This window comes from Penicillium citrinum, assembly GCF_028827155.1.
Source record: "Penicillium citrinum strain IBT 23319 chromosome Unknown utg000005l:1.0-1900146.0:1.0-1900348.0, whole genome shotgun sequence".
NCBI lineage: Eukaryota > Fungi > Ascomycota > Eurotiomycetes > Eurotiales > Aspergillaceae > Penicillium > Penicillium citrinum.
In genome coordinates this window covers 452,348-476,814 of record NW_026622690.1, presented here as the reverse complement: position 1 = coordinate 476,814, position 24,467 = coordinate 452,348, and the positions used below count along the sequence as shown (strand labels likewise).

General features: G+C 47.0%; 15 protein-coding genes across 15 annotated transcripts; 9 read left to right on the top strand and 6 right to left on the bottom strand.

Annotated features, from left to right (window-relative positions):
• Positions 1-262: 262 nt before the first annotated feature.
• On the top strand, positions 263-1,333 carry N7469_006005 (uncharacterized protein; the record flags this gene model as incomplete). The annotated part of the gene is made up of 2 exons (XM_056644923.1): positions 263-465; positions 571-1,333. The coding sequence occupies 2 exons, from the start codon at positions 263-265 to the stop codon at positions 1,331-1,333; spliced, it is 966 nt and encodes a 321-aa protein (XP_056500161.1).
• Positions 1,334-1,970: 637 nt separating this feature from the next.
• On the bottom strand, positions 1,971-2,596 carry N7469_006004 (putative mitochondrial protein sorting (Msf1); the record flags this gene model as incomplete). The annotated part of the gene is made up of 2 exons (XM_056644922.1): positions 1,971-2,375; positions 2,444-2,596. The coding sequence occupies 2 exons, from the start codon at positions 2,594-2,596 to the stop codon at positions 1,971-1,973; spliced, it is 558 nt and encodes a 185-aa protein (XP_056500160.1).
• Positions 2,597-3,056: 460 nt separating this feature from the next.
• N7469_006003 (thioredoxin peroxidase DOT5) lies at positions 3,057-3,814 on the top strand (the record flags this gene model as incomplete). The annotated part of the gene is made up of 2 exons (XM_056644921.1): positions 3,057-3,336; positions 3,438-3,814. 2 exons carry the CDS (start codon positions 3,057-3,059, stop codon positions 3,812-3,814), a joined length of 657 nt encoding a protein of 218 aa, XP_056500159.1.
• An 870-nt stretch (positions 3,815-4,684) lies between these two features.
• Positions 4,685-5,409, top strand: N7469_006002 (uncharacterized protein; the record flags this gene model as incomplete). The annotated part of the gene is made up of 4 exons (XM_056644920.1): positions 4,685-4,744; positions 4,811-4,888; positions 4,926-5,320; positions 5,385-5,409. 4 exons carry the CDS (start codon positions 4,685-4,687, stop codon positions 5,407-5,409), a joined length of 558 nt encoding a protein of 185 aa, XP_056500158.1.
• Positions 5,410-6,208: 799 nt separating this feature from the next.
• On the bottom strand, positions 6,209-6,805 carry N7469_006001 (DUF1761 domain-containing protein; the record flags this gene model as incomplete). The annotated part of the gene is made up of 3 exons (XM_056644919.1): positions 6,209-6,343; positions 6,408-6,712; positions 6,790-6,805. 3 exons carry the CDS (start codon positions 6,803-6,805, stop codon positions 6,209-6,211), a joined length of 456 nt encoding a protein of 151 aa, XP_056500157.1.
• Positions 6,806-7,715: 910 nt separating this feature from the next.
• Positions 7,716-8,570, top strand: N7469_006000 (uncharacterized protein; the record flags this gene model as incomplete). The annotated part of the gene is made up of 2 exons (XM_056644918.1): positions 7,716-7,972; positions 8,099-8,570. 2 exons carry the CDS (start codon positions 7,716-7,718, stop codon positions 8,568-8,570), a joined length of 729 nt encoding a protein of 242 aa, XP_056500156.1.
• A 196-nt stretch (positions 8,571-8,766) lies between these two features.
• Positions 8,767-10,908, bottom strand: N7469_005999 (rRNA-processing protein MPP10; the record flags this gene model as incomplete). The annotated part of the gene is made up of 1 exon (XM_056644917.1): positions 8,767-10,908. The coding sequence occupies one exon, from the start codon at positions 10,906-10,908 to the stop codon at positions 8,767-8,769; it is 2,142 nt and encodes a 713-aa protein (XP_056500155.1).
• Positions 10,909-12,550: 1,642 nt separating this feature from the next.
• Positions 12,551-12,886, top strand: N7469_005998 (uncharacterized protein; the record flags this gene model as incomplete). Its single annotated transcript, XM_056644916.1, has 2 exons — positions 12,551-12,595; positions 12,686-12,886. 2 exons carry the CDS (start codon positions 12,551-12,553, stop codon positions 12,884-12,886), a joined length of 246 nt encoding a protein of 81 aa, XP_056500154.1.
• Positions 12,887-13,385: 499 nt separating this feature from the next.
• N7469_005997 (DUF1593 domain-containing protein) lies at positions 13,386-14,934 on the bottom strand (the record flags this gene model as incomplete). The annotated part of the gene is made up of 2 exons (XM_056644915.1): positions 13,386-14,068; positions 14,121-14,934. The coding sequence occupies 2 exons, from the start codon at positions 14,932-14,934 to the stop codon at positions 13,386-13,388; spliced, it is 1,497 nt and encodes a 498-aa protein (XP_056500153.1).
• Positions 14,935-15,201: 267 nt separating this feature from the next.
• Positions 15,202-15,602, top strand: N7469_005996 (uncharacterized protein; the record flags this gene model as incomplete). Its single annotated transcript, XM_056644914.1, has 2 exons — positions 15,202-15,527; positions 15,566-15,602. The coding sequence occupies 2 exons, from the start codon at positions 15,202-15,204 to the stop codon at positions 15,600-15,602; spliced, it is 363 nt and encodes a 120-aa protein (XP_056500152.1).
• Positions 15,603-16,133: 531 nt separating this feature from the next.
• Positions 16,134-17,831, top strand: N7469_005995 (high-affinity glucose transporter; the record flags this gene model as incomplete). Its single annotated transcript, XM_056644913.1, has 3 exons — positions 16,134-16,599; positions 16,663-16,765; positions 16,829-17,831. 3 exons carry the CDS (start codon positions 16,134-16,136, stop codon positions 17,829-17,831), a joined length of 1,572 nt encoding a protein of 523 aa, XP_056500151.1.
• Positions 17,832-18,521: 690 nt separating this feature from the next.
• N7469_005994 (oxidoreductase, short-chain dehydrogenase/reductase family) lies at positions 18,522-19,695 on the top strand (the record flags this gene model as incomplete). Its single annotated transcript, XM_056644912.1, is given in 5 exon segments — positions 18,522-18,588; positions 18,669-19,119; positions 19,197-19,347; positions 19,358-19,442; positions 19,508-19,695. The coding sequence occupies 5 exon segments, from the start codon at positions 18,522-18,524 to the stop codon at positions 19,693-19,695; spliced, it is 942 nt and encodes a 313-aa protein (XP_056500150.1).
• Positions 19,696-20,264: 569 nt separating this feature from the next.
• On the bottom strand, positions 20,265-21,156 carry N7469_005993 (NuoB/complex I 20 kDa subunit family protein; the record flags this gene model as incomplete). The annotated part of the gene is made up of 4 exons (XM_056644911.1): positions 20,265-20,360; positions 20,438-20,783; positions 20,867-21,062; positions 21,114-21,156. The coding sequence occupies 4 exons, from the start codon at positions 21,154-21,156 to the stop codon at positions 20,265-20,267; spliced, it is 681 nt and encodes a 226-aa protein (XP_056500149.1).
• A 561-nt stretch (positions 21,157-21,717) lies between these two features.
• Positions 21,718-22,358, top strand: N7469_005992 (uncharacterized protein; the record flags this gene model as incomplete). Its single annotated transcript, XM_056644910.1, has 3 exons — positions 21,718-21,762; positions 21,815-22,108; positions 22,170-22,358. 3 exons carry the CDS (start codon positions 21,718-21,720, stop codon positions 22,356-22,358), a joined length of 528 nt encoding a protein of 175 aa, XP_056500148.1.
• A 151-nt stretch (positions 22,359-22,509) lies between these two features.
• N7469_005991 (ACP S-malonyltransferase) lies at positions 22,510-23,736 on the bottom strand (the record flags this gene model as incomplete). The annotated part of the gene is made up of 2 exons (XM_056644909.1): positions 22,510-23,543; positions 23,607-23,736. 2 exons carry the CDS (start codon positions 23,734-23,736, stop codon positions 22,510-22,512), a joined length of 1,164 nt encoding a protein of 387 aa, XP_056500147.1.
• Between the last annotated feature and the right edge of the window lie 731 nt (positions 23,737-24,467).

Genomic DNA, 24,467 nt, shown 5'->3' with positions numbered 1-24,467 from the left:
GGGGCGCCTGTGGGGAAAGTCCAGAATCTCCTGAAGGGAAAATGCGGTAGGCTTCCCTTTTTCTTTATTTTCCCACTATTGTTTACTAGTGGACATTTGTTTGAACCGTGAAGGTGCTCTAGATCATTATCGGAGTTCTTGATCTTTTCTCTGGATGCGATCGATTTGAACATCGGGGGACCCCCCCTGTCTGCTTATCCCTGTGCGCCCAACGTCATATTGCTTCTTGTCTCAGTGAAAGAAACGACTACAACAAACCACGATGATTTCGTCCTCATTCGCTCCGAGTCTCTCGCGCAGAGATACGGCTAAGTCAACTGGTGGTTATGAAGGTTCGCATGGAGGCATTCCACCAGTGTCAAGTGGTGGAGGTCCCTTTGGGCCACAGAGTGCCAGTGCCATATATCAACAAATTCATGATATGGCAGCGAAGCGGATTGCGACACTGGGGTATTTGAGAAAGACGTAAGCAGCATCTACTCTATCGGTCTTCAACTTCAAGAAGAGGATAAAGAAAAAACACTACTTGATATCCGAAGGGATGCTAACATAAATCCATACGTGCTACAGTCTCGAAGGTCGCGTATACTGGTTTAATACTGTGCATTTCTCCCGAGCAGATATCAGTCGCATGCCTTATTTCGAAGCTCGAAAGCTTTCCCGTCGCGCAGTCAACTATCTTCTCCTCGGTCTATCCCTCCCACCAATTCTAGACGTCAACTCAACTCCCTTCGAATACCTCCGTGCTTTAAATGCCCTCCTCCTTGAATTCGAAGCATATCAACAAGTTCACCCACCAGATGGAAGTTCATCATCTAGTCTCGCCCGAGCACGTATTCCTCAAATGTTCAAGAGAGCTGCACACGCCGGAACAAAGACTCGAAGAGCTAGCTCCGCTACAGAAATCGGTCTACCAATGCAAACCAGTGATCCTTCAGACTTGAAAAGTGCCGCAAACTCAATCACATCGCCTGCCACGGCGGCCGCTGCGTCAATGATATCTTTCCCTCTGACAGAATCCTCTGATCTCCTGCCCGGCGAAGAATATACATACCTTCTCACACCGTCACTGCCCTTCGAACCGGATTTTTTCGAGACTTTCGCGACTCTTTGTGATGTCCTGATTGATTGCTATACTCGGATCTTGAGTCTCGTCTCGTCACCCGCTGCCTGTACGGTTGGTCTCGGGGAATTGTTTTCCAAGGCAGATGCCAAACTTCGTAAGATAATGGTTGCGGGCGCGGTTCGCGAGTTCGAGGATGCTAGTCGGAATAATGTTAAGAATGAAGTTGCTGGTGTCAGTCGTGTCGTACTTGGTGGATTGATCGGTTGATATTACGTCAACTTCTCCTTCTGCGTCAGGCGTTGATACTGGGACTTCTGTTGAGGATCCTCTAGAATCCTTTTTTGTCTGTTACGATTTCAGAAAGGCGTTTGGGAGTTACGTGGCTGATTACCGGCTAGTATGGTCTTTTATCAAGTTTATACGTGTATGAATTTGCTAGACGATTAACGAGATTAAAGAAAAGGCAATTCTGTACATTGACCGAGGCTTCGGTTCTAATATCGAAATCTTTCTATGCATCTATGCCCGAGGGCGGATATCACTCGCTTCGTATTCAAATGTAGAGAGATGAGGGGAAATTCATGGAACTTTTGTTTTCTGCCACCGGACCACCAGAGGTTGCTGGGTGGCCATGGCGCAGTTATTCCCCTTTTACGAGAGGGGTACGAGAAACGATTCAAATGTAAACTCCGATAGGCGCCGAAAGCTTCGAAATGCTGGGAACGAAGAAGAAAATCGAGGGCGAAAACGAAAAAAGAAAGGTCGAAAAGTCGAAAAATCAGAAAAAGACGCCGTAAATATGCAATCGCTCGATGCAGGACACGTTAAGGAGAGATGGTGCTTCGAAAGTCGTTGAGTTGAGAGAGGAGGTTGGGATGTGGTGGATAGCCGAGGCCGACATCGGCTATAGCTTTTGCTTCTCGAGATCGCGTTGTTCGCCAAAGACTCGACGACTCATTTCAAGGACTGTCTCGAATCCTTCACGGCCGATCTTGGCGTTCTCTCGGAAACGTTCCACGCTCGCGTCTTCGACCTTGTTCTTGATCTTTTGCCATCCACCGCAAAGTGCGGTGATTTTAGCCTCCTGGGTGAACTGGGTCGAGGTGGATGTCGAAGGTTGATAGGTGACGGTTTCACGGACGTTAAGGACATTCGACCACGTAAGATTGTTCGAGCACATGGTGACCTTCTTCGAGATTGGATCAACGTAGGAGACCTCGTAGACGTGAGAAGTAGTCGTTCCGCCAAGGAGGGTGAGAACCCATTGTGGTACGGACTGATTGCAAGTAATCAGGCGTTCGGTTCGTAACTTAAAGAAGGTCAGCTTGATTGTGAACGCAACACTGGCCGAAAACTTCGGATTCTTCATTGACTCACGATTCCGGTTGAGGGGTCAACGGTTCGGGAGAGAGTATCGACACCAACAACGTGGGTGACCTTGTCATTCCATGGGCAATACTTGCGCCAGTTGGCCGTGGACACCTCATCCCAGGAATAATCAAAGGTGCAAGAAGATGAAAAGACCTTCATGTCGAAACGCGCGCGCTGAGCGGCAGAGTCGCTTTAAAGAAAGTTAGGTGATTGCGAGACGCAAAATGAGGCGAAAGGGAGTGTCGAGAACTAAAAAGATGTTGAAGACTCGAGTGGCGAGGTGAAGATTAATCTTCGGTGGACTCAAAAAGAAAATCCCTAGATGAGTCAGGTTTGCTGGCTAGAAAGAAAGATGGGGAATGTGGGTTTTCGGTGGCGATCAAGAAAGAAACGTCAAATCGAGAATTTTTTCCTTCGCGCGGGTCAGGGCAACCCGTGAGGAGCCCGTGGGTCGGGAACTTCCGGTGGATTCTTTGGATTATGTAAGGTGTTGTCGGTTTTGACTAAAAACACTGTAGTACTTTTGTCTGGGGTACTACAGTCACAACAAACCCGCCACGAGCGGAGCTGCAGCTAAGCTGTCCATTCCTCCCACTTCACGCTTCCTTGTATTATCGTAATGGTTGAACTTCGCAAGCGCAAGGCCGCCGCGCCTCCTCCAGTCGTGGAGAAAAAGAGCAAGTCCGAATCAAAGCCCAAGGCGACCAAAAGTGATGAGACTCCCGCCCCGAAAGAGGATGCGCCCAAAGTGCCTCAGGCAGGTGATGTGATTGATCTGGATGCCTTTGGCGGTGATCTTGAAACCAATGAAGGTGAACAGACATCACTCAAGAAACTGGTCGATGACAGCAAGGCGGGTGTGGTTATTTTTACCTATCCCAAGGCCTCGACTCCCGGATGTATGTTCTGATAACTATCCCTATGATATTGCGCATCGTGCATCGCGCATCGCACGGCCCTTGCTCTATGCATTACCTCTTGACTTACACTTCACCTGCAGGTACCAAGCAAGCTTGTCTTTTCCGTGATAACTTTGATCATCTTTCATCTACTGGTCTGACAATCTACGGTCTATCAGGCGACTCACCCAAGGCCAACACAACTTTCAAAACCAAGCAGAATCTTCCGTATGCACTGCTTTGCAATCCAAGCTATGGCCTTATTGGTGCAATTGGTCTGAAGAAATCTCCGAAGGGAACTATCCGCGGTGTCTTTGCCGTCGATAAGAAGGGCAAGGTCCTGCTTCGCGAGCAGGGCGGTCCTGATGCGACTGTTGATGCTGTCCAGAAGATTGTGGCCGACGGCCCAGCTAAAGAGGAGTCCAAGGAAGACGAGAAGGATGAGTCCAAGGAGAAGAATGGTGATGGAGCTAAATGAGTAGGGTTGGTATGGTGATGTTATGAAGTTGATCTCGCGCTCATGATCATTCTGGGCCGACGTCGTATCATCGGATCATTACATTGCAGTCTGTAAACAAACCAATTTTTCGCAATGATGATATTCTTAGGTAGCATAACTTAGCCTTTTATCCGGTTCTTCCCTACGAGTGAAATGATTTCTCCAGGTAGATATTACATATTAGGGGGTGGACGAGCAAACATCCAAATTAGGCTTGCGACCTCAGACAGGCGATGTATTCTCTGATTCCTTGCTTTCATATTTCATGTCATAGTATGAGGGGACTTGCTAAAAGAGGCACTTCCACATAGCGCCAGTCAATCCTACTTGTACCTTTGTTACAGTGTAGCTCTGTAAGAACAAAACACCATCAGTTCGAACTATAGGTTGAGTTCATCACAAAGATCATGATACAGTATACGAGTGGGATGGAAGCATTTACCTTTTAGCCAGGCTTTTGCCGCACAGATCTGATCAATCACAACTATCCGTTGTATTGAAAAAAAAATCATGAATGCTCATTTAATCTTTAACATCAGTTTATCATTTGAAGTATATCTAAATCTACTGCCAAAGTGTAAACAACGTCGGATTAGTAATGCCGGCGACCGTGGACAACGATCGGACCCGGATATACATTTAATCCGGACTCACTTGCACCTCCGGATACCCTGACGTGCCGCATCGAGAATATCGAGGCTCGCCACGACCGCTTGAGGAACTTTCAAGACTTTACAAGGTAATTGCATAGCTCAATTCCACCGGGGAACCCGAACACACTCGCCAAATTAGGGGGGGTAGTCCAGGATCGCATGCGCTGACAAGCGGCTACAGTTCAAAGTCTTCAATATGGCCGGCGGTGCAGTGAAAGCCGCAAAGGCGGCATCCAACGTCGTTCCACTTGCCCAGGTACGTCAATGATCCCAATGAACACGTCTTCTCTTGGGGGAAGGTATAAACTAACAATATAACTAGAAATATACCCTCGAGTCCACCGGTATCTGGGACTGGGTCCGCCGCAAACTGGCCGTCGACCCTAACCGTTCATCCGGTGTCCCTCTGAACTCGCAATTCCGCCTGCCAACCCCAGGCTCCAACCCCCCCTCTCGCCTACGATGACCCCGTCACTCTTCCTGCCGGTGACATCGCCGATAACCCTTACTGGAAGCGCGACGCCCGGAGAAACTACCCCCGACTGAGCACCATCACCCAGGCCGATGCCGTCAGTCTCCTGACCGTTGGCAGCGAGGCTGCGCCCAAGGATGATGTTCTGCAGCTTGGTGAGGCTGGTACTAAGCAGATTGTCTCTGTTAAGGAGCAGGCTGAGGAGCGCGGTCTGGCTGGATTCTTCGAGAAGAATCAGACTGGCGTTGCTAGCGTTTTGGGTGCTAATGGGTTACCTCCTACCCCTACCAACCTGAACACTGTTTCTAAGGAGACTCAGTCGAAATATGATCTCAGCGAGGAACAGTCTTATCCTGAGAAGTAGGTTTTTTGTGTTTCCCCCCCGGTTTTGCTGGTGGTGTCTTGCTAATTGTGGAATTTTTAGGTACACCTGCCGCACTTTTGCTTGATTAGATCATTTCGTGGAGAAGAGTTTCATTTGGCCCTAAATGGGTAAATTAGCTGTGTTATTCAATACATATTTCTTTTGACAGTTTATGATACTTTGACGTATTTGATCCCGAGTGTTATATCCCCAGTAGATTTGTTTGCAGTCTCGCCTTCAGCCCATATGTTAGGTGATAATTTCCTATAACTAGTCGGGCATGCCCCCAACGAACGAAACCCAGGGCAAATGGCCGCGTCTTGACTAGTCTTATGAGTGTGGCTAAGTATGCCATTGCCACTGCTACTGCCATATCTATCTGAGGAGGTAGGTAATGTCAAGGCTGTGCAGATGCCACAAATGGCCTTTGAACATCACAGCTGGGTTTGACTCTGAAAAGTTGTAAGCTAGTGTTGTGAGCTGTCCCCCACCGCAGTATGTATGGTCCGAGGATGTATATATATAACCCAGTAAAACCAATCGACTCACGTTTATCCATCTTTATTCCAGGTGTCAGTACTATCTATCCATTCGTGCGACCGTTTTCAAAAGAGGGATATTAGTGCATCTACATTGATGTCCTACACTGATCTACTTGGTATTTAAGTGCACTGTACGTTACACTCCAGACAAACTACCGGTAATCAACGGCAATTGGACCTTGAAAACAAGCAATAAGAAAAAAGACACAAGTCGTGTTGATTTACATTAGATGAACTAATTAACCATAGATACACAGACGCCGACCATTCTTCGTATGGATCATGTGTGGACCCAAAACTAATTCAGAAACAGTATCTGGCATAACCGATCGAACGATTAATTTAGTCGAATGGGTGAGTGCGGGTTCCCCACCAGGTGAGGAACAAGCTCAATCCAACCGTCTCGAACACGCGAGATACGGCGCCGACAGCCACGGTGTCAAGTGGTCTCTTCTCAGCGAAGAGCTGGCTGACGAACTAATCGATTTGTTAGCATTTTGTCTCAGTCCTAATGAATCGATTGTTTTGGAGGGGAACGTACAGCGGGGGCAGAGCTAGCGAAGAAGATCAATGTTCCGAGGTAAGCGGCTCCCTTGTAACTCAGAGTACCGGTGGCATTGATCAAAGCTGCAACACCGTAGGTCTGGACGGCACTACCGACCAGAGAGCTACCCCAAGCAGCGGCAGCACCGGCAGCTTCCTTGGACTTGATGAATTCCTCCTTTGAGTTGGCGGCCTGGGCGCGGTGGTAAGTGTCGCCAAAGACCGGGGCCAGGATGCCCAGGGAAGCAGTGTGGGTGAAAAATGTACCCAAGGCAATGGCCGAGGGCTTAACGGGGGGAAGGTCTAGATGAGGAAATTAGGAACTGGTCTTTCTCTTCTGTTCTGTCTTCTCTTTGTACTGTAATGAGGGAAGTACGTACAGTGCAAGGTAGTCATGATGGGTGATTTGGTGATTTGATGAAATGAGATGAGAGAGAAGAATCATGCAAATGCAGAACAGAGCGAGCTTTAAGAAGCAGTCCAGTCTCCCTTGGTTCAAGCAGGGAATGAGGTGACGTCGTCATGATTCAGCCAAATGCGGAGGGCACATGACGTCAACTCGCTCGTTTTGGCCAGAAAACGGCAAGTGCAATCGTTGGCTTCTTTCCTCGGAGAACTTGAGCACATGACCAAGTTTAACCTTGTTTTGATATTTTAATCATTTCTTTCTTTCTATTACTCCTCTGTTCCTATACTGCTCCTATATGGACCTCGGGATATACACACTAGCAATCTATCTACATAGTACCGTACGATAACATCCACAGCCTCGGGTCGACCCCGTCGCACATCCGCCATGTGGGGGTTCGCCCAGCTGCCAGGATTGCAGATCGCCTGGGGATACAGCGCACGGCCGTGAGCTTCTTCTGTTCTTATTCTCCGATTAGATGGATCTTCTATATACAGCTTTTATCTTCATATGATCGTATACAATACCCTACGCCATGGAGTGATGTTTGATACTCTATATTAGGCCAATGATCATTCTATTGTACAGTATTAGCAACTACACTAGCATGAATACGAAGCATAGCTTGCGATTCGACGCGATATAACTAAATATACATCCCCCCCTATTCATCATCTCCTCCGATCTCGTCCATCCATCTTCATATTTTTTGAGCTCATCAGCGTATCATGTGATTCGCCGGCGATAAGCACCGAAGACGAGCCCCACTACAGAAATGGTGGGATGCCACTGGTCTCGTTTGTATTTTGCCGTCCCGATTCTTTACCCTTCCACCCTTGACCAAAAAAATAAAAAAGTGCAGGAAATAGGAGACACTCACAACACTATTCGCACATAATGGATTCAATGGAAAGATCGGTGAGCCCAGTTTCAGACTCTGATGTCCCCTTCAAAGTGAGCGATACCTTGGCTCCCCCTCGAGTCAACAAAATCGCCGGTACTACAACAATCAACTTCGACGGACTCCTCACCGACCCCCTCCTCTTGAAAGAAGATCTCAAGAATGGCTGTGGTGGCCAGCTTTGGCCAGCTGGAATGGTCTTATCTAGATATCTTCTTTCCCAACACACCTCGGACATGTCCGGGAAAACGATGTCGGTAGTCCAAATATGCCAGGGACACCACAATCCCTGCCATCTTCACTTCCTTTTTTTTCCTTCTTGATATCCTATCGATCTTGACCGTGAGAATCTCAACTGACAATCATATGTACTGTATAGCGTGGAAATCGGAGCTGGAGGCGGTCTCGTCGGATTGGCCGTCGCACGAGGATGTCAATTCGCCTCACCAATTCACATCACTGATCAACTCCCAATGTTCGACCTAATGCAAGACAACATACTCCTAAACCAACTCGGTACAAAAGTCAAAGCCTCAATCCTAGACTGGGGTGAACAACTCCCAACTCATATCCCGAATCATCCGGATATCATTCTTGCTGCCGACTGCGTCTATTTCGAACCAGCTTTCCCTCTCCTCCTCTCGACATTAAAGGATCTCATTGGTCCCGAAACAGTCTGTTATTTCTGTTATAAGAGACGGAGAAGAGCGGATTTGAGATTCATCAAATTGGCTAAGAAGAATTTCGATATGCAAGAAATTCGTGACGACCCTAATGCGACTTCTTATAATCGGGAGAATATCTTTCTTTATACTCTTCGACGCAAGACGCCCAAAAGCAACAACAATTGATTCATTCTTGCTATGAAATAGAATATGGAAGCGATGTCAGCGTGTTTTTTGTTGGTTTATTCGGTTTTTTCACTTGTGAATGTCTTTTAAATAGAATGCAGCGATGATATTATCTAAATGATAACTTAGAAAAATCTCTATCCAATATGGCTCCTCAACTCCATGACTAAATACTTTTTACAGCTTTTGAACCTATTCACAGCTTCAACGTATCGCCCTTGTTCTTGTGCTCTCTTCCAGCCTTAGCTCCATCCATATTCGTCACCTTGCCCTCCTTATCAATGACCTTAACACCACCCTTCTTCAGATCAGATACAAGCTGTTGCTTCTCAGCCGCCTTGCCTTGAGGACCAGCAGGTTTGTCACTGGATTTGTATTGGGCCTTGTTCTGTCGTCTCTTGCGAGCCTTCTCTTCCCGACTCATCTCATCCTTGGAAATAGATGCGCCAGTCTTGAGCACCACTTCACCAGCAACCTTGCCATCGCTGCCAGGTGCGTAGATCTCTTGCGGCGCAAGAGCAGATGGTCCACCAGCGGCACTGCCAGCTGTAGGGCGAGCGTCCTCCATCATGATGGTCGGTGCATCGGTAACCACATTGATGTTTGCCTGAGCAACCTTGGGCTTGTAGTGCCAGTTGCAGAGAGTATCCAACTGAGCACTGACATCCTTCCAGAGATTCTGGATCTCCGCATGCTCTCGCATCAACTTCTTGTCCTTGGTGTCGACGTAGTTTGGATCATTGGCACGCAGATGATCAGCCTCGTACATCTCAGCCAGACTCTCTTGCGGCTTAGTATCCTCCAGTTCGAATCGAGCACGACGCTGAGCCTTGACGTCGCCAACACCCGGACGACGACGAATTACTTCGTCGAAGTCGTTGGCGAGAATTCGACGTTTAACAAGATCCTCGATGTCTTCTGAGGTTTCGTTAGTCACGACGGGAACTGGCTTGCCCACTCTTTCAAAGTCGAGATCCTCTTCAATAAGAGAGTTCACAGGTCGCTCCACAGCACGAGCTTCACCAGCCATTGTCCATTCTTTCTTGGCTACATTGGCTGCTTCTAGACGGCGAATCTCATCTGCGATCTTGGCCCTTTGCTTCTCGTGGGTTGAGCGCGGTCCCTGGTTCTCGCCATCCTCATCCATTTGTTCATCTTCCTCCTCCACTTCGTCGTCATCGTCGAAAAGGTCACGTCGGACATCCGCCATGGCTCGATCAACGTCGTCCTGAGAAATTTCCTTAGCAGGCTGGGTTTTGGGAAGTGCCCGTGATCTCTTCGACGAAGCTTTACGGGGTGGTGGGGCGAAGAAGTCGGCGTATCTGATATTACTCGTGTCGCCGTAGCTTGTTGCCTCGGGGTCAACCTCAGGCTCGACATCGTCGTCGTCGGAATCCGCATTGAGATCAGCGTTGCCGAAAGTTGGTCCATCTTCTTCGCTATCGTCGTCCATATCTTCATCCTCATCACCGGCTCCAATAGCGGATTGTTTGGATTTGGGAAGGACATCCGTTGCAACGGTTGGGTCCGCATGCCAGTTAACTTCCTCTTCTTCGTCATCGTCATCGGAATCAGCACCGCCTTTCATGTCTTGCCTTTCTAGCAATTCGGTCTGTTTGTTGAAGTCATCGATAGAAAAGAATCCATCGTTCAGTCCGAATTTATCCTCGGTGTAAATACCACCATCCTCCTCTTCATCCTTTTCGGAGCCTTCAAATCCTTCCTCCTCATCACTTGATCCCTCCTCGTTCATTGCGTCAAAATCGTCAATACCCTCCTCCCCCAATTCAGATTCACCTTCAACTCCGGCCTCAGATCCTTCACTTTCATCTTCTTCTTCGCCTTCTTCTCCAGAGAAAGCATCCGACATACTTTCAGCATCGTCACCCTCAGACCCCAAATCCTCAGGTCCAGAGCCTTCAAGGGATCCCATTCCTTCAGGATCCGAAGAAGCCATATCATCAAGTCGTGTGAGCAGAGTAACATCCCTCTCAATTTCACCCCCAGCAGACTCCAGAATCCGCGTCGCTTGCTCCCATACTTGATTCGATGTAAAGCCTTCCACGTATAGATTCTTCAATTGGAGAGGTGGTATGGCGTCTGCGTCGGGGTCTGATCGCTTGCGCTTCTTATTGGCCTGTTTGCGCGCAGATTGTTCGTCTACCACGGAGGTTGCTAGCGGGTCGAGAATTTGTTTCGCAGAGTCTGCGAGGAGGGTGTGTAGGTCGGCGGAGGGCTGGAGGAATGTCCATGGTGTAGATAGAACCGATGTGAGGTCTTGCTTCTTTACTGGGGCCACAGTAGTGGCTGCGTCGGATGTATTCTTCCGCTTCGCCATTTTTGTATTTGATTGTCGACGTGATGTTGGGCGGTTTGCACTTTTTGCGGAGCGGAGAGAACTTTTGGATTGGCAAGTCGCGATGAAAAATTGTCGGGAGCCGTCGGCCAATCAGCATTGTTAATGATAAGATAAGGCCATCGCAGCTTCAGACTCTCAACTGTACAAGATAGAAAATAATCCAATGTCATACTAGTATTGGGTGAACTTATGGGTACGAGTCTTCGTTCCGAAATTAACACTGCTGTTCCTTAGATGCTACATTCATGCTGAGAGTTACGATGGTCGGTCACAGATCAAACATAATTTACGCTCCAGCCCGTAAGAACTACTAGTTCTTACGTACAGGTGCTGTATTTATACTCCGCTGGAACATATAAAGGCCGCCGGGGAGCAACCTGGAAGACAATTGTACAACAGATTAAATATTATAACCAGTGAAACGCTACATAACTACCTGGGACATATGGATATGTTCCTCTTCGGTGTATTGTCGAATAGGCGCTGGCTTAGGTCTGGAACTACGTGGGTTGATCGCCATATCCCTCACATTCACAATGTTGGCGACGAAAAAAATCTTTGAGATCCATCTCATACTCCGCAGTGCCCAGAAATCATGGGATCTATTCATGGTATCTCGCAAGGTCTTAGCACTATTCTTCTGGATCCGGTGTAGTAGTCCTCGGACTAGGAAACTAAGAAGAATTTTCTGGAAGTTCGCGCTTCACAATCCACCAGGGTTGCTTTGTGCATGTTTAGTACAAGGTTATACTAGCCAGCACGAAGTTGCCATCTAGGCGCAGCAATGTCTACAGCAGCAGGCGTACCGGGACGATAGCTGGAGCCAAAGTCAAATCACATCATACATTGTCCGTCATAAAGAACAATGTATCGGTGATTACCGGCAGCAATTTCGCAGAATTGCTTCGATAGAATGATCCCGTTGTTTTTGAGCAGAGCTTGAAGTTCAGCTGCTGCTGTAACAAGAATCTGCTCGATTTTATTCATTTAGATGAAGGGAGTTTGGACGTTTCGTCTCTAGGATGGCAACTTAGGGCTGGCTGATACAAACATGTGCAAAGCTGGTGGTCACGACTTCATATAGTTGGCAAGAGTGAGATCCCCTTTACTGGTAATTTTTCATCTTTTATTGCAAGGGATTGGGGCATTAGTGAATTGTGATCCGGGCTTCATCTGTATCTTTTGAAAACATTTTCGTGCGGTCTAAAAGTCGGGTTGGAAATGGCTCCCAAGGAAAACCAGAGCTTATCAAGGGTGGAAATGGGCTTGGAGGTAAATGGATATGTAGGCTGTGAGTTTCCGATTCTTTGTATTCTGAAGCTAGCCATATTCTATCGTCCGATTGTTTTGGGCGAAAATATGATCTTTGCCTGACATGCCAGCCCTCCTGAAGGCTGTCCTGGAGGCTTCAAGAATCGATATTCTGCTGGAATCGTCCTTGGACTCCAATTTCGAGCACGCATTCTCATTGGCGATGTTGTGTTGGCCTATTGGTCTTCACATGTAGACTGCCTCAATTCTGGAGACGCATCACCATAACGAGAAAAAAAAAAGAACATTCTACCAACTTGTGGCGTAGATTGACTGTGTTGTCATTGCCGAAATCTAAATTTGACTCCCCATGAAGCCAGGACAGCTTCGCGAGGCTGGGACCATGTTCTATAGGGTATCTTTAGCAGTTTATCAACATCATAAGCAGAATCACCTTACTTTTCGTGGATTTCCGGTCAGGTCTCTTAGCCTACTTTCATCGCAGGAAAGCCAAGAACGAAAGAGCATTTTCTATGGGATCCCGGCGTTCACTACCCCGAAGAATCTAAGAGAGGCCCAGAGTCCTCCTTATAGATTGGGACCTGGGGCCATTCAGGCCAAGGATGAAGCCGAATCGATTGTGGCGCTGTCGCATATAGAAATTGGTATGGAAGATGGCTTGTTTGAATTCAATCCGGTCTGGTGAACTTGGTTGTCCACCAAACGAATAGTTCACTTGTAGGAGGGTTTAATGTATCCAGGAGGGGTGGAAGAAAGTTGGATTCGTTCCTACGTGGACAGATTCTCAGTGTTTATCTTGAAAGCTAGGAGTACCGTCTTGCAGAGGAAGGTACGATACTATCCTTACATAGGTGCGATACAATTATGGGTGAGGTATAAAATAGTCACTAAAGTATGGAATAGATCATAAAATGTAAGGTACAATGGAGTTAGCCCTAGACGACTTAGTGGATATCACGGTCTAAAGCTGCGTGATGCACACTATGGTCTCTTTAATTTATTGTCTATCGAGAGAACGAATACACTATCTGGATCCGAAACAATCTGGTCGAAAAGAGTCTTGTGCGATTTCTTGAGGTTCTCGCAACCTTCTCGTCGCTGGTTTTGCGCAATGGGGTTGCAGAATTCATTTATCTAATATCGCAGATTTTCCAAGCGCAAACACTTCAGGACGCTGTTCTTAATCACAGTTCGTCATGGCCAGAGCCAATTTCAAGCTCCTGCACGGTAGGGTTACCCTTGATGGTTAATATGATTCGCCGGTAAGCAATCATATTTCCATCGGATACCTCGAGAATAACATGCAGATGTTTATCAGCATATGGATGGACACCTCTGCCGGGCTTGCGCACAACTTCAGCGTTAGGTATTCTCACTGAGAGCTTAGGCATATCCGTGGCGCCCAATTCCAAGACAAGTACATCGCGTTTCGGAGTATTCAGGTTCGAGCTTGGCTCCAAATATTGCCACCACTTGAAGGTGAGGTTATCATCATCTGGATCACAAGAAGCAGTTGCATCCAAGATTATAGTTTCTCCAGGCTCGACGACGTATTCTAGGATATCTCGACTTGAGCTGCCATTCACGGTCACGACTGGAGAATGATTCGCCTCTTCAAACTTGGGTTTGATAGACCACTGCATTCGCGCTTTGAAATCGTTTTGAAATGCAGTGCGCCATCTCCAGATAGTTACCTGAGAACCCATCATTATGCTTCCAGAATCACTTATTATAGTATCGATGCTATCAGCGAAATGTCCCTCGCCCCATGCCACGGGACCATATCGACCTCCCCAAGAGCCCCATTCTGGATGTTCAGGATCTGATAGGCCGGTTGGGATCATGTAGAGTAGCGATGGAGAGTCACCTAGTTAGAATTAATGACGGATCGTAAGCTCCAAAGGTTTTATGTATCTCACCCTCGATAATGAACTCTCCATCAGGATACTGGGCTCCAAGGGGTCCAACATCCTGTATATTCTTTTTTATCCATGATTTCGAGATAACTTCCTTGTTCCCCTCGCTGGGAAAGTGATAGTAGTCATCACCCGATATCCCTCCCCAGGCGGCATTTGCATATCGGTTGAAGTCATGTACACTCGCAATGTAGAAAAGATTGGGCCAATTCCTTCGAATCCAAGGCCCACTATTATCTTGGTCGGAGATCGAATAGACGCGTAATCTCGCGACAAATTCGTCTACCTTTTCAGATGACCGTGTGGCATTTACATACCAAAGCGCCTGGGCAAGTGTATTTGCACCACCCCAGATAGGAACCCACAATGGTTCTTCTGATTTATCCACAGCCACGACGAGAAGTTCTGAGCCTTCGCTGTTCTGGTTCTCGCCTACTCCGTTCATCCCGTAATGAGTCGAGCCTGACTTGACCAAGCTGAGCAAATGATCAGGCTCTGGCCATCCTGATGCGTGCTTCCTGAGATTCCTGACCGATTTGGCATATCCGCTAACAATATCGCGCATCTGGTCAGGATAGGTTGTGTCATTGAGCCACCAACTTGTGGTGGCTACTAGACCTTCGATTTGGAACTCATTGGCATATACGAGTAGTCGGACCAGTGACTGTGCATCGTCTGGTTCATTTGCGATGTCACTTAGCAGGAAGAGACGTCGTCTTGGGGACTCGTCGAGTATGCAGCTTGGATGAGCAAAGGTGGTGGACAAAATGGCCCAGAATGTAATGAGCAACGGCAGTAGGTTTCGGGACCTAGTCATGATGACATTGAATATAGTGCTGTCTCTGTGGTTCCAGGTCGAAAGAGGAGCAACCTTTCTTTACATTTAACTAAATACGAACTTCATGTCTCGATCAGGAGATGGTGGCTCAAGATACCGATTTGGGACGTGAGAGCGAAGTGTTCCCCAATGCCAAGTGCATGGTCGCTTATAAGAACGAAAAGCTGCTAGCTATAAGTTTCCATTTCCCTCATATATGTCTGTTTCTGTACCAAATAACTCTTTCTTCTTGCATCCCATATCAACATGCCATCTCTGGTGGTGGTGACAATTCAATCGGCATTACTGAAAGCTGCCGCCAACATCACAGCCCAAACCCTATCGCAATGGGGAGCAGAAACGCATCTGGAAATGGACTGGACTCGAGTTATTGAATTTGCTGTATTTGGCTTGATCTCCGCACCTTTGGTTTCTTATTGGCAACAGGCTTTGGAGGAAACTTTTCCAACTCAAAATGGCCCCATCGACTCAAACCCCCACGCTCAAACTCCCACGCAAAAGACAACCCAGCAATATCGGGTTAATTGGACCAATATCATTTTGAAGCTTGCGTTGGACCAAACCGTTGGGTTGTGTTTTACAAATATTATTTTCATCACTTGCACTACAGGCGCCAGAGTCCAAAGTATGAGCCTCCTTTCTCATGAAATTCAAACGAGAATATCCGGAATCTTGAGGGCTGGGTGGAAAATTTGGCCTGTTGTTGCTTTTGTTAATTTTCTATGGGTTCCCTGGCAGTGGAGAGTTATTGTGACATCTATTGTTGGATTTGGTTGGAATATAATTCTTAGTTTTCTTTCCAAGTAAACGTGGAGAGCGAAACTACGTTTGGATCGAAGCAGTGAAACGGGCTAGTTTTACCACCGACGACCCCTTCCTTTACCTTCGCTCCGGACAGGTCTATTTGGCTGATCCTGGAGTTCTGACAATATCACGTACTAGACTCGTTGAGTAAACTGGCAGTTTGTGGCTCGCATTTCCTTTTACGATGATCGTTCCCCGCTTCCGGGAAGATACAGTAGATCCACTCACTGCCCTTCCCCGTGGGGTTACAGACTCTTGTAGAGATAGCTTAGAGATCTATATAAACTCAAGTACATTTTGGACAATTCTGAATTCTAGGCTTTCTGTTTCCCCATTTCCATCGGTTATCTCGCTCATGCAGCGACATTCTCATCATGTTAGCCACATTCAAAGCAACCCCATTATACCAAGACCTGAATTGGCGACTGGTCCTCATAGGTCTCACAGCGTCACTAGGGGCTATGGGGTTTGGCTTCGATAACGGTTGGTGGGGTGGAGCATTGGGTCTATCAGAATTTCAGCACAAGTATGGAGCATACAACGCGGAACTTGATCAATGGACAATTCCATCTGACAAGACTTCCGTCGGAACTGGAACCGGTTCTGCTGGTATTATACTAGGTTGTATTCTGGCACCAATTATTACTTCAAAATTTGGTCGTAAAATGGGGTTCATGGCCTTGTCATGTTTGATGATTGTTGGTGTTATATTGGAGGCCAGCGCTGTTACATCTTTTTGGCAGTTAGCTGTTGGGAGAATTATTGTTTATTCTGGAATCGGATTGGCTTCGAATGTTGTTCCGACATATTTATCGGAATGTGCGCCACAACGTGTTCGAGGTTAGCATTTGTCTGAGAAGATCTTGCTGTTGGAAGAATTTACTAAGGGGGTATACGATTTAGGTGCTTTTCTTGCGCTTTATTCATTCTTCACATCTTTTGGTGTATTCCTGGCAACTCTTGTTGTCTGGCTATGCCGCAACAGAACTGATAGTTCCCAGTATATGTAAGTATCTGGTCAGATACTCCCTTCATTTTTTTTTATACCACGGCTGATTGAAATCCAAAGCATCGTGATCTGTTGCCAACTCTTTGTCCCAGTTGGTTATCTACTCGCTTACCCATTTCTCCCGGAGTCACCCCGATACCTTATTTATCGTGGCAAGTTTGTCGAGGCAGAAGAGGTCATGAAAAAGCTATCCAACCATCCGGATTCTATCCCACAAGAGATCGAAATGCTGCGCATTCAAATTGAAGAACAACGAGAACTTCATAAAGCAACAACGCTCTTGGACTGTTTCAAAGGAACAAACCTTCGACGAACAATTGCGGCGATGGGAGTTCAAATCCTTCAACAAGCACAAGGTGTCTCATTCATACAAAATTTTATTGTGACATTTATGCAACAAATGGGATTCCCAGATCCGCTTCAGACTAACGTCCTCGTCACGGGTTGCTCTTTTGTTTGCCATTTTATTACCTTCATTACATTTGACAAGCTCGGTCGACGCAATTCTCTCTTCCTCGGATCTGTGGGCATGGCTGCAACGATGATAGGTACAGGGGGTGCTATTGAATCTAGTTCTACGGTTGCAGATCTTTCCATGCAAGCGAAAAATGCATGTGCCGCTTTGCTGATTCTTTGGTATTGTATCTACGGCTTTACATGGGGTCCTGGGTGTTGGATTGTCACTGGTGAGATTGGTACTGGCCAGCTTCGTGAGCGTACAGTTTTCCTTGCTTCCATGGGAAGTTTCCTAACGTCGGTTCCGATTAATTTCGTCAATCCGTACGTTCAGAGCGCAATTGGTGGTAGGGTCACATTTATTTACGGTGCCTTCTCGGTGGCCGCGCTATTGTTTGTGGGATTATGTGTACCGGAAACCAGTCGACGTTCGTTGGAAGAGTTGGATGAGATGTTTCAGGAAAAGGTTCCTACGTGGAAGTTCGACAAATTCGTATGCACTGGAATTGGTGCTGAGATCACAAAGTTGGAACACGGTGGACTATCTGAGCATGTCGAAATCTCTGAAGAGAAGGCTGTGAAGGTGGGTGTCTCGTTTCGAGAGTGAATCTCTTTCAAGCTGTCCTGGTTAGGGTTACACCACGCCTTTCGATGCTCGGCATTCGAGCACTCTAGCTATCAATCATGAATGAATATACTTTGATATCTTTTTATCTAGACTAATATGAGTATAATCGACATCTACCAAGTAAAGGATAATGATCGAGGAAAGGTTATGGATGACGACAATTCATCATCATGCCGTCGAGGCGATATACTTGCCGTCGACCCGAATGTGGCAATTTGTATTCACAACTAACCTTCTCAAATCAAAGCCCACCATGTGGCTATATATGTGTCTAGAAGTATAGAAATTTAGCATGTGCCACTTGAACGACCTCTTTTGCCTTCTGAGTTGCCATTATCCTATGGGACAACCGTTGAAGGGAAAGTCAGGCAAGGCATATCTTTGGTGGCTCCCATTCCCAGCATTACACCTACTGCTGCCACCCTCACTAGACAGAGAAGCCTTTGAATAAATCTACTGTGAACAGGATAATTGGAAATGTCATTGTGACGGAAATCCGCCTCAATTTGCTTAAATAAGGACCTTCCAAGCGCATTCAAGATATATTTTATTAGCTCTACTGCGAACTATTGAACCCATCCCAAGTCTTCATCAACACAGGATTTCGTCGACCAGTCCTAGTCCTTCACACACTGCGGTGCATCCCAGACTAGTAGCAATCCTATCAAAATGCCACACTTCGATAATCAGTACACAGAGCAGCCTGCAAGTGGCTCGAAGTCCCAATTCCAGCCAGGTACCAAACTACCCATGATATCTTCCGAGACTGTCAACAACACCGCATACATCCCAAGTTACTAAGAGCATTTGAAACAGGCCACAAGATTCCGATCCAGCATTTGAAAATGCCCGGATTACAAGCCGATATGGAGAATCCCAAACCCGTTTCAGATCAAATCCCTACTGAGGACGGCGGTTATCAAACATATAGAGCCGCGGGAAAACTAGAGGGAAAGAGAGCCATCATTACCGGAGGTGACTCCGGTATTGGACGTGCTTGTGCGATTCTATTCGCTATGGAGGGGGCATCTAGTTTGATCGTATATCTTCCTGAAGAAGAGAAGGATGCGAAAGAGACGAAGAAATTAGTTGAAGATGCAGGCCAAAAATGGAAAACTAAATGCCATTGTCTGGCCATTGATATTCGCAAGAAGGAGAATTGCAAGAAAATCGTCGACAGTGCGGTTCAGAGTATGGGTGGTATTGATGTTTTGATTAACAATGCTGCGTTTCAGAACATGTTGAGTGATATTAGTGAGGTTACTGAGTAAGTATTGACTGGTTTTCCAAGCGAGAATCTCGTCAGAGGTCCGACATATTGCTAATACGAGTTTTTATTTATAGGGATCAATGGGAGAAAACCTTCGATACCAATATTCACTCATTCTTCTATCTTGCCAAGTACTCGCTTCCGCATATGAAGAAAGGGTCGACTATTATCAATTGTGCTTCGGTGAATCCTTACATTGGCCGGGGGGGATTTGCTAGACTATACGTCTACGAAGGGAGCCATCGTTGCTTTCACGCGTGCACTCTCGAATCAACAGATCAAAAAGGGCATTCGAGTCAATTGTGTCTGTCCGGGGCCCAGTATGTCTACTCTGCTCTTCCATTAAGACAAATGGGAAGTTAGTGGTGCTAATCAAAATTCATAGTTTGGACTCCATTGATCCCAGCAACAATGATGACTGAAGCAATGGAGCAGTTCCATTCTGTGCCTATTGGTAGGCCAGGCCAGCCAAGCGAGGTTGCAACTTGCTTTGTCTTCCTTGCTAGTCAAGACAGTAGTTATATCTCTGGACAGTGTCTACATCCTAATGGCGGTGTTATGGTCAATGGATAACTGGGTTAGTTAGTTCGAAGGGCATGCTGTATTTTTTGAAAGCAAGACAGCCTGAGTGACTGCTATTTTGTAGATGTATTACATTAAAGTTCGAATTTCAAATTGAAAGAAGTATTATTGTGATGTATGGCTTGAAGCACGTAGAAATCGTTCGACACCCATCTCTAGAGGGCCGATCTATTAGTACTGCTGCTATTCGTGTACCAAACGAGCCCGAGGATTACTTCATTTGCTGTATTAGCTGATAGCAGCATGAAAAAAAAAACGATCAGTAGATCTATCGAATTGACACATGATAACAAGTACATGAGCAATATCACCCGCCCATTCATTCTGTACAAAAAACAGAGGAAATATCCAATGGTATAAGCGCACCCATCAAATCAAATTGGAAGTTTGAAGAAGATTCATTGGACTAAATCAAAGAAATTGGAGTCACAACCAAAGGCCTAAGATATACAGTAATAAGACAAAAAAGACTCCGCGATGGCCTGGTATGCATTTTGAATCCACCGCGTCTAACGGAACAACCAAATAATAAAGAAAATATATTGCCAAAAAGGGGGGGCTTAACGACGGTACCACATGCGAGTGATACGGGTGTGGCGCATCTTCTTCTGCAGCTGGAAGATACCGTACATCAGAGCCTCAGAAGTAGGGGGGGCCTGCATATAAAAGTTAGCATCGTCGTACTAAACGGAAGTTTCGGGGAAGAGTAATGGAAGAACTGACATCCAGGAACATAAACATCAACAGGAACGATGCGATCGCAGCCGCGAACGACAGAGTAACTGTAGTGGTAGTAGCCACCACCGTTGGCACAGCTACCCATGGAGATGACCCAACGGGGGTCGGGCATTTGATCGTAGACTTGACGCAGGGCCGGAGCCATCTTGTTGGTTAAGGTACCGGCGACAATCATGACATCGGATTGACGGGGAGAAGCACGGAAAATGATACCAAGGCGATCCTGATCGTAACGGGGGGTAGAAAGGTGCATCATCTCAACAGCGCAGCAGGCGAGACCGAAAGTCATGGGCCACAGGGAAGACTGACGGGCCCAGTTGGTAACTTGATCAAGTGTAGTCCTTTAATGAAATTAGATGTTAGCGGAGGGAATTGAGGCGTGGCGAGGATTGATGTGTGGTTGGTTGCCCGAGGCAGGACGTACAAGACATATTGCATAGCACCCTTCTTGGGCTCCTGGGTCATGAGGGGGACCTCCTGACGGACCTTGCCGGAAGCAGTGAGATTCTTGCTTGATGTCGCTTGCTGCTGCTCAACAGCAGTGGCTTTCTTCACGGATGAGGTCGACAGGGCTGCAATGGGCTGGGCGCGAGGAAGGCATGTCGCCAGTCGGGAACGCGCTGTTTGGCGGATTAGAAGGGATCCGGGCATTGAATATAGATAATACATACCGCTCAAAGAGCCAGAGAGGGCCGGTCGCACCAAGGGCATCATGATTATTGTCTTAGTGAGATGGCGAGTCTGAACTCGGACAGCTTTGAAGGTGGCGGGCGCTCTGCTGGGTAAGGGAGGACTTTTGCCGGAGGAAAACGGTAAGAATGACGCTGTAACATCGTGGTTTGTGCAAGTTGAGGTAAGCCATTCTGAGGCCGATAATTGGTGGAGAGCGGGTATTTTCCTGTTTTTGTGGTATGTATTGTAAAGGCGGTCAGTCGCTTGTAAAAAGAATCGGGGCTAAGTTGATTGGTTCCCCATAGTTGCCTGATGAAACAGGCCTTAAGGCCAATATGGCGCTTCCGCTATCGCCAGCTATCTGCGATATGCGCTGGACAGCTCCCCAGCTACATCACTGCATCCATTGACGCCTGAGAAGATCTAAACAATACGCGGACTGAATTATTTGAAACAACAACGTTAAACTGATTGTCAATACCATCTCTCGATATCTTTTGACCACCACGAGGCGCAGACCGCATAAGGAGCGGACACCAAACTGTTGCCCCTCCGACTTCTAAACAATTGAAAGTGTCTCCTTAAGATTGGATTCTCTGCAAGATGGCAGGACCAAGGATCGCCTGCATAGGCATAATCGGAAAATCAGTAAGAAGCAATACCGCTATGACAGCTCCAACCTATACTCATATTATTCCAGGACAACCCGCTTCACATCTCCCTCTTCCCTCCGTATACAGACTCCACAATCGAATTCTCATTCTTACTTAACTCATGCCTTGATATTTTCGAAATACGACGAAAGCACACATCGATCGATCAAGATCTTGGTCTACTACATGCAATTGATGAGAGGCTAGCGGCTTACGGCTGGTTAACAACGACCGGTGTGAAATTTCTCATCATCGTGGATTTATTCGGACAGGATGGTACCGGGTCAGGGAAACCAACAGGCTCAGCAGTGAGTGGGCTGAGGGATGCAGATGTCAAACCAGTCAGTTGAGGGAGGATCCCATCGAGAGGACATACTTGGCTAATCTCTTGCTATCATCTAGGCCTTTCGATCTCTCCAAAGCGCATACATTCAACTCTTACAAAACCCTTTCTACTCTCCAGATGATCACGCCCCTGCCCCAGGATCAGTCGCAAGTGCAGCATCTCATTCATTGCCTATTTCGAACCCGAAATTCATCGCCGAGGTCCAACGTATTGGCGAAAGTTGGGTGCCCGGCTCTACCGCATAAAAAGACGATGATTTAATGAAGAACACTTTTTTTTGCATTCGAATAATAGTAAATACATAGCTGGTCATCGGTAACACGTAAATTTCTGCATCAATTATGGGCATTGCGAAACAACGCTTTCGCCTAGGTAAGTAAATACCTTTGATCATGTTTAATGATTCTTGACTTCGGATTCGGTTTGTTCAAGAGCCACGATCATTTCTTCCATTTCTCTCGGATTGCAGACTGCCCAGACACCGCCTCCCTTGGTGTTCACCCTTCCTACCTCTTTCCCGACTAGATTTCGGCCAACTTTGCCAGGTCCGATACCAATCCATCGCCTCACCCCCTGTTCTTGATGTAGATAACGAATACTATCCCACCACCTGACAGTATCAGTGCATTGACGGGAGAGCAAATTTGTAAGGTCTTCTCTTGACCGGAAAGGGAGAGCTGAGACATTCGAAATACAGGGCATCCTGCCAGGGAAGCTAATGCTGGTTTTTTCGAGGGCAGTTCGCATGTATTGAGTAGCGGGGAACATCACAGGGCTGTGGAAGGGACTTTCACTTTTGAGTCGCACGGCACGTGGATCGTGTCCACCGAATTGGCGTAGTTGCACCAGAAGAGTCCTGATTCTTTCGATACTGCCGCTGAGGACAATTTGGTTTGGAGAGTTGATGTTTGCCACCATGACCTGTTGGATTGATGGGGCTTGGACAGTATCATCAGTCCCTAGCCCTAGAAATTCATGTACAGCTCGGAGGAGGCTTTCAAGATGTTCGGGTTCACAGATCAATGCAACCATTCCATACGTTTCACCGGAGTGCTCAACGACTTCTCGAGTACATCGAGCCATGACTTCGGCACGATGCCGTACCAATTTGAGTGCATCGGAAAACCCAAGATATCCACCGGCGACTAAGGCTGTGAATTCTCCGAGACTGTGGCCCAGAGTTACATCAACTCGAGATGTAGTGTTCAGACCGTACTCATTCTCTAGAATGCGGAGAATCAGAACGGATATTGCCATGATAGCAGGCTGCGCATTTTCGGTCTTGTTTAATTTGGAATTTGGCCCATCAGAGATCACTCTGGATAATTTAAAGCCTAGAATGGAATCCATTTCGTCCAGAAATCGTGTCGTAGTTCGAGGAAACCTGTCCATCCAAGTATCCGCCATACCCACTCGCTGTACTCCATGGCCTAGAACTAGTTTAGCTTCTATTCACGCCGTGAGGTTTTAAGCAACATATGATGTTTGTATACCTGGGAAGAAGAGAGCCGTGTGTAGCTCTCTTTTGGACGCAGGGGCCCGGGCCATCATTCTCAGAGCCCCGGCCATCACTGGGGAAGCTAATCCCCGCAGGTCAAGCCTTGAATTCATAACCGAGCGCATATTTAGACTGCTTGTGGGGCAACTCTGGCCTTGTTCAAGACCCGACACAACATATGATCATTGTGATAGCTTCAGATACCTGAGAGAAAGGACAGGCATTCCTACTGAGGTCGGAAGGCCACACATTAAAGCTGTCCACCTCCTTCCGAACCCCCCAAAGCCGCGTGGGGCTGGGGATTCACGTGAGCTCCGGTTCCGCATTTCGGGGGAATCGGCCCCGGAATGCGGCACTTGTCCAGTCTAAGGCCGGGAATTACTATCTTCGGAGTAAACGGAGGAGAGTAGTACTTATACTAATGTAGTGTAGGGTGATTAGATGAATAGAATATCTGTGAGTGGCAGTTGAACATTGAGGTGGATCATTATCTAGTTCATCTTTCCTGCTCTTCTAGATGGGAGTATACAGGCCATGGATTGCGAGGTATATTTTGGATTACCGAATCGTGTTTTAGATTAATTGATCGGAGTTACAAAGACCTAGATTAGTTGCTGAATGTAGATTCGGAGTACTTTTTATATAGTTAAAACAGCTGGTTGAGCTGTTTGATATACTCCGATGGCCTGCATTCCGCTGCCACATTTAGTCGCGACATTCTCACCGCCTTGGGCAGAAACGCCAACTTCTTTGGCGTAAACACCGATTGAGCTCCAAGCCCATCCTTCAATTGCTATCTCATTGCGCCCTTCTTGGCTCTGCCTAGGCGCATTCTCACGGGGCATCTTTTTCACTG